The sequence below is a fragment of the Panthera tigris genome, chromosome B1 (genome assembly GCF_018350195.1).
Source record: "Panthera tigris isolate Pti1 chromosome B1, P.tigris_Pti1_mat1.1, whole genome shotgun sequence".
In the NCBI taxonomy this organism is placed as follows: domain Eukaryota; kingdom Metazoa; phylum Chordata; class Mammalia; order Carnivora; family Felidae; genus Panthera; species Panthera tigris.
The window spans coordinates 143,012,572-143,020,457 of record NC_056663.1 but is presented as its reverse complement, the minus strand read 5'-3'; the positions used below and the strand labels follow the sequence as shown (position 1 = coordinate 143,020,457).

Sequence of the window (7,886 nt, the reverse complement as noted above, 5' to 3'; positions counted from 1 at the left end):
TGGTTTATATCTCATTGGAATAGCATTAACTTTCAGGACTAGGAAATAAATTGCATTCTACATAACTCTTCAAAATCAATGTTGTTATAAGGCATTGTTGTCATATTTTCCATAGAAGTTTTTCTTCTGTCTCCAAAGAGCTCTATAAAGGGCTTCCATGTCTTTATCTCAACTATAGCCTATCTGACATGGAAACAAATGAAAAAGGACATCTAATAATTACTGTTAAACATGTAATGATTGAGGTGCATGTCCAAGATATTAAAAAAATCAGTATTTTTTTAAAATGCAGGTCTTATTTTGAGAGAGAGCGAGCACGCGCAAAAGCAGGGGAGGGGCAGAGAGAAAGAGAGAGAATCTGAACCAGGTTCTGTGCTGTCATGCTGTCCTATGAACTGTGAGATCATAACCTGAGCCGAAACCAAGAGTCAAACGCTTAACTGAGCCACCCAGGTGCCCCAATCAGTATTTGTTTTCTGATCAATGGTCTATTTATTGATGCCCTTGCCTTTAAAGAAAGAAAATATTTCAAAGTACAAGGTATATATGCCAGAACTGCTTTGAACTTAATAATTATTTGCTTAGAGAGTATACATATATATATAAATGATGAATGCTTATCACGTATATATATGTCATAGGTACTTAGTCAAAACATGTTGTCTCTGGTTGTTACACACTGTCCACTTTACCTGTGGGAACTGGGTCACACTCTCAAATTATGAAATGTTCAGAGTTTTCAGGGGTTTCATGGAAGGAGCTAAAGAGTTTCACAATTAGATATGATGATGTTTGGGTGCGATCATCGCTGGGCAACACTAAAAATCACCTGCAGTGTAAGAAGTGACAGAATCTGGCAAAGTAGGTGTAAGTTTAAATTCTGGCCAAAGATGTCCTTTCCTACATAATTCACTGAACCTCTTCTTCAAGAGGGTTTCCAAGCTCTTTTGAGGCTAACTGGGCACCAGCCATGTCACCACTAACAGGATTTGCTACTCTCTCCAGCTCTTGGTTTCTTCATATCCTTCCCCCTTTCTCATGAGACCTGGGATGGCAATTGATAATCACAATACTTTACAAACTCTGAAATAGGTTAAACTGAGAATGAAATTTATATTTATCTAAAATGAGTTTTCAAAAGGAACTTGGTGGTTTTCTTGTCAGACAGAGAACTGAGGCTTGTCCCAGGAATAGTATTAAAGGAATTTTTGTACGAGGTGGGTAAAAGTTGGACAGGAAAGCTCCTTCCTATTGTAAGATTCTGTGATACTCAGTATCCTGTATTATTTTATGAAAATAGTTCAGAATATCCGGTGTTCTAAGCATTTTTGTTTGTTCAAAAGGTGAAGTTAACATCCTGTCATGAAACAAGAATGTTGCATCAGCTCCTATTCCTGCAGTGACAATGGCGTAAAGATAATGAGTAGAAGAGGTTACCAGGGGTTAAACATTATGGAACAGCCAATATAGCCAGATCCTGCCCTGAGGAGGCAGTCTGGCTGCCCTCCTACTTGTAAAATTTGTAATTAAAAAATTATTCAAAACCTAGTTCATAGTATACTAGGCATGGTGACAGAATCAAGGAAATGAACTGTGGTCCCTGCCCTCAAGGGGCTGACAATCTGGTTTGAGAAATAAACATGCAAAAAATAATCAGAAAACAATTGAGTGTTCACCTATATTGCATTGAACACAAGTGAACTTGGAGTTTTAAAATAATCCAAGTGTCCAGAAGATTTTAGTTAAGAGGCAGGATTAAACTGAACCAAAGACTGGGTCAAATGAGGATGAGTGGGGAGAAGAAGGCATTCCTATGGAGTGCTAGCATAAGAGTGAAAAGGAGTAGACCCAGGTAAATGAGAGCATGACGTTATAGCAGAGATAGGCACTAAATTGTGGTAGAATGGTGAGGAACAGGCTTGACTGAAGCAAAGGTGAACAATAAGATCAGCGTGGGCAGTCATGCTGGAGTCTAATGTCCTCAAAAGCTGGACAGAAGGTTCTGAAAGCCAAGTGCTAGTGTTCTTCAGCTGTGGCCCCCAGAAACAACCAGCATGGGTCTGTCAGATACACTGTGAGGCCTGTGGGCAGATTCAAATACAGATGCAGATGGCCATGGCAGGTTGGTGAGGTCCGGCTCGATTCCAAACTGCTAGGCTTATTAGCATGCTGACAGGCTGGGGCTTGCTGACATGTGCCTCAGAATATTCTCTAGAGGCTGGAATTTGTGGCCTGGGAAGTGCAGGGCTGATCTTCTAAGCAGCTGTTGTGTGTGGGATGTGACTGTGTACAGGATATGATTCTGTGCACATTTGTCCAGATGTGGGTGTTAAGACCGTGGTCTTAACATGACGAAATTCAGTTGGCTGGAGGTGGAAGAACAAAGTCAAACTATAGCCTGTAACAATTCTTAATGTTTAGATTTCAAAAGCAACTTTCTAGCTTTAATTAAAATTTCATAATAATGCTTGAAAATTTCCAGTCAAATAAAAAGCTTATGGATTAAGATGCCATCTCCTTTTGGAATTATTTCATCATAATTAAGAAAACCTTTTGGGCATAAGGTTGGTAAAGTGGTTGCTCATGTGGTCTTCTTTTGATGAGGATGTTGAGATTTTTTAACTTTAAAAATTTTCCTGCTTTTTTGAGTTTTTTTCCCTTTCTTTTGCTTTTTCTTTTGGCTCACCTGTAAGGAGAAGGAAAACAAGGGTAATGTTTCTTTATCTTACCATTTTTCCTTCTTTACATTATATTTGGACTTTCCAGACTGTGGTTTTGTTTTGTTTTTAAGTCTTCAAACCTGGTTTAAAGTTGCTTCACTCTCAGAGGGGCTCCTTTTGCTTCTCTTTACATCACTGACTTTGAGCAGGAGGCCACAGCCTTGTAACTGATCTTCTTTTGTCTATTCTCTTGGCCTATTACTGCCTTTACTCTAATTCTGCTTACAACCCACCTGTCCAAACTACAACCTTCTGAGGCTGGTACTATTATCATCCACTTTTTACAGAGGAGGAGAGGGAGGCCTAGAGAGGGTGGCTTGCCCAAAGTTGCATAGCTAGTATGTGGCAGAACCACCAGACTGTCAGACTCCTGAAGCCAAGTTCCCAGCTACATATTCTGTGGCCCTCTTCACATTTAACTCCTGAGCACATTACACAGGATTCTTCCCACTTTGTCCTGGTCTACTTTTCTACTTTTCACTCCCTTCATACAACTCCAGCCACATTACTTGAGGCTCCCCGAATACAGCAAGCTCTCTCATGGTCTATGCTTCTTTTTCATGCTGTCCTTACTCTCTTGGTGAACTACTTATTCTTCAAGACCCCAGTCATATGAAAAGTCTTCCTTAACACTTTCTCCCTGCCCCTCCTTCTGGCAAAATTAATTACCCCTTCTATAATCTTCAAGACTCTTGTACATATCTTTATTTTATATTTCTCACATTGTGCTATAACTGTTAGTGCATTTGCTACATCAGGGAGGGCTTATACTTTATTACCTTTCCATCCTCAGTGTCTACCTTTCAATTCAACACACATGTACTTCTAGTGGGGGAGACAGACAAGTGATACTACATGCAAAAATACAATTATACCTCACAGTGATGACATTATTCTAGGAACAAGATAGAAGCACAATAACATAAATGAAAAACATATCCTTAAAGGAACCACATAAATTCTTTGTCTTTAAAAGTTAATTTCTGAAAGAAAGAAAACTTTGTTCCTCCTAGTCACTAACCTGTTTCTCCCACTCTTTAATCAATTCTTTCACATCTGCTGAATCTGGGTTTAGACACGTTTGATCCCCATTCTTCATTGTCACACTGCCAAGGAAATAGCAACAAGATTTATTTTACTTTCAATAATTTAAATTCCTCATCTTACTCTCAGAATGAAGTCCCCCAATTAAAATGTATTTGTGTTATCACAATAAGCATCTGAGACTTCCAGTCTTCCTGCCTATTCGTTTTCTTAGTGAGTGAGGGGACTTAGGCAAATTTCTAGGATAGCACACAGCCCTAAATTAAAAAAATCCAACTGAAATATGCAATAAGAGAAACTTAAACTTATATGTAACGACAATATTAGTGATGCTCTGTTGGAAATATTTATGTTTAAGTGAAGAAGCAAAATAGAAAAGCTGTCAATATAGCTACTTTTTTTTTTTTGTAGAAACTGTGAAAATCAACATGAGTTATGCTAAATTTTCTAATGAAACTCCCTAAAACATAAAATATTTTTCTGAAACACAATTAACGGACTGGTTGAATTTTTTAAATTACTCACAGCAGACTCTCCAGGAACAATTAAAAATTTTTTTCTTTAATTTCTCTGTATAATCTGAGGATACGAATATCTGTTCTATAGATCAGTCTTGATTTAGGTTTCGAAAGACTGAAACTAGCGATTCTAATCTTTAGAAATGTTATTATTGAGTTTTTATTTAAATTCCAATTAACAGTGTACTATTAGTTTCAGGTGTGCAATATCGTGATTCAACACTTCCATATAACACCCCATGAAAAGTTATTATTAATAGGAAAGAACTAAAGACACAATACTGCCACAGTAACAGTTTGATTTCAATAGCAAAATACTGGAAATAATCTACATTTAAGCATTGCTCATATAAATTATGGTGCATCCATAGGATGGAATATAATTTGGCCATTAACAATGACATCAGAAAAAATGGTATTATAGAAGATTTACCGACATGAGGAAATGTTCATGATATGGTGTTAATAAAAAGGCAGTCTATAAGAGTACGTACTGTATGATTTTATTTTTGTGTATGTATATGTATATATATGTGGCAACTATATATGCACACAAACACAAATAAGGGAAATTTGGAAGACAAGGGCAAGGAGTGACTAGCATTTATCACTGGTGGTAGAATTATAAATGATTTTTATTTTCTTCTTTTGGGTTATCTGCATTAAATATTTTCTACATGCTTGATTATATATTATCCTTGGTTCTAATCTCTACCAGAAGTTCCTTATTATTTAGAACTAAAAAAAGAAGTAGCTCAGATTTATGGAGGGGAAATCATCTGAATTTGAACAAGTGTTCTGACGCTAATATTCACACTAAATTTAATGTTCCTGCCAATATGGTACATGTGTTTTGGATGAGTTGTTACTTACATGATTTCAGTTTTCTCACAAGAAGGGCTTGGGGCAAATTGTTTAAGGTCCTTTAAGGATTTTAGGTGGATTGTCCCTTGGCTGGTGTTGATGCAGAAACAGCGTCTATTCCTCATTATTAGGGTTCCTAAGGGAAAGAAGGTAGAGCACATTGATTTAAGGCAATGTCTCTATTTATTTATTTGTTTCTTTAGAGCATGTGCTAGAGTGAGGGACAGAGGGAGAGAATCTTAAGCAGGCTGTACGCTCAAGTGGAGCCTGATGCAGGGCTCCATCCCATGACCCTAGGATCATGACCTGAGCTGAAACCAGGAGTCAGATGCTCAACAGACTGAGATACCCAGGCACCCCAAGGCAAAGTTTCAATTTAGGTGATCCATCAAAATGATACATTTGACTGAGTCATGATTATTACTGTCACATTAGTGTCTGTCTGTTGGGGAAAGAAAAAAGGTTACTGCTAATTGACCTATGAGCTGGACCTGGGCCCCAGGAGACTCCTCTTCCCCTCCCCTGTCCTTGGAATAAGGGTTCCTCTTGCTTTTCTGGCTCCCAGAGGCTTCTCCAAGCCAAGGACACAGCCTTGAGATGGTGATGTGATGTTGAAAATACCTGCATTGCATACATGACTAAGCCAAGTTAGGGCCTCTTTATAAGTTTTTAGGGGTTGGTGGGCACTCAAGACAAGCCTCCTATGTAAGTTCCCTTTGATATTATTACAACTGCAACCTACCAACTTGGAGTGGCCTGCCTCTTTTTTGATCTCTCCCTGCCCTCTGATTAAGGGGGCCCGTTTTAGATCACACCAGAAAGGCTCCCAAGCTGTGAGCCCACACTGTTAATCATTTCCACAAACTCTGAGGAGGTATTATCCTCATTTTATAGCTAAAGAAGCTAAGGTTCAAAGAAGTTATGTAAAGAACACAGTAATTTAGCTTTTGGGGGCAGGAGCAGTATTTCAGTTTAGGTTTTTTTGAGTCCAAATGCATTGCTTTTAACTACCATATCTTACAACCTTAGGAAAGGAAATTAAAAAAAAAATTTTTTTTAACGTTTATTTTTGAGAGAGACAGAGAGACAGAACGTAAGCGGGGCATGGGCAGAGAGAGAAAGGGAGACACAGAATCTGAAGCAGGCTCCAGGCTTTGAGCTGTCAGCCCAGAGCCTGATGTGGGGCTTGGACTCATGAACTGTGAGATCATGACCTGAAGTTGGACACTTAACCAACTGAGCCACTCAGGCGCCCCTGGAGATTTTTGCAATATTTAACAAATGCCTATCACAGGTCAGACACACACCTGATTCATGTGTGCTATTTGGACCACAATTTCTTAGGCAACTCCTAAAGCCATTTATTACTGACATTAGGGGAATGGAGCTGGTTTTAGAAAGCTATACTTATAATAACCAATTGCAACCATCATCCTCATCCTCCCCACTGCCTTGCTTTTTGATAGTGCTTTAAACCTTTAAAAACCCTTTGAAATACACTATCTTCATTCCTTAATTCTTTCATTCATTCAACATATATTTACTCAGTGCTTACTATATGCCACACATCGAGTGGTAGGTAGTAAAAGCATGACTATAAATCTCCATTTTACAACTGAGGAAACTCAAGTCTAGAAAAGTTCATTAATTTGCCCAATGGTAGTTAGTAAACAGATTAGAGACCTGATTATTGGACACTTAATTGGTTAACCACAGACATATTATCAAGAAACAGTATTAAGGGCTATAAAAATGATTTAGGGGACAAACCTTTTGATCTCATTATCACCCCATTCAACACGCATTTACTCAACAGTTACTGCATGTCAGGAATTCAGACATCCAGACCGAGAAGATCAATGTTTGACTTAGCAGGTCTTAGAAATCAACTTTGTAGGGATGCCTGGGTGGCTCAGTAGGTTAAGCATCTGTCTCTGACTCAGGTCATGATCTCATGGTTCGTGAGTTCGAGCCCCGCTCTGGGTGAGCCCCACTTTGTGTGAGCCCCACTTTGTGTAAGCCCCGCTTCTCTCTTTCTCCCTCTCTCTGCCCTTCACGGGATTCTTGTGCTCTCTCTCTGCCTCTTGCTCACCTGCACCCCCTCCTCTCTCTCTCAGGAAAAAAAAATCAACTTTGGGCAATCAACTACATCACTTAGAACCTTTCATGAATGACTTATATCACTATCTGATGCATGTAATCAACTCTATTGGCAAAATCAAGAGACTTCAATAGCAATTTATATCTCTAACTTTACTAACCTAATATAACTCAGAACCCCTTACCTTGACCGCCAAGCAGAGTCAGGAAGATGATACTCAACAAGAGAGGAATACCACTTTTCTTCATAGTGATAGAATGGAGTTCTATTGAATCACTTCTGTATTGGATTTCAAGCCTGAGAATTTCTATAGAGAACATGCTCCTGGGAATCATATTTATTTGGAAAATCCAATTCTCTCCTAAACTCTGATTGGCTGGTATTTTTAGCTGATGTAGCTAAACTGACCACAAACTTAATTGTGCTGGGGGAAACCCTACTCTCATATCCAAGGGAATTTCTGCATGTTTTACTTCCATTTCACATAAATGGGTAGTTTATTATAAGGGTATGAAACCAGAATCACCAGCAGCCTTTAGCAAAATCACAGCTACTCACCTGGGTGAAGAATAGGTTACATAATGAATATTACACAACAAGGGTTGCAGATGTGCTTCCAGACAGAAAATACTAAAGTCC

At 38.6% G+C, this 7,886-nt stretch overlaps 1 protein-coding gene across 1 annotated transcript; it reads right to left on the bottom strand.

The window, feature by feature from the left end:
* Positions 1 to 414: 414 nt before the first annotated feature.
* CXCL9 (C-X-C motif chemokine ligand 9) lies at positions 415 to 7,541 on the bottom strand. Its single transcript, XM_007074808.3, has 4 exons — positions 7,432 to 7,541; positions 5,156 to 5,282; positions 3,742 to 3,826; positions 415 to 2,686 (listed from the first exon to the last, which is right to left on the bottom strand). The coding sequence occupies exons 1-4, from the start codon at positions 7,493 to 7,495 to the stop codon at positions 2,582 to 2,584; spliced, it is 381 nt and encodes a 126-aa protein (XP_007074870.1). The 5' UTR covers positions 7,496 to 7,541; the 3' UTR covers positions 415 to 2,581.
* Between the last annotated feature and the right edge of the window lie 345 nt (positions 7,542 to 7,886).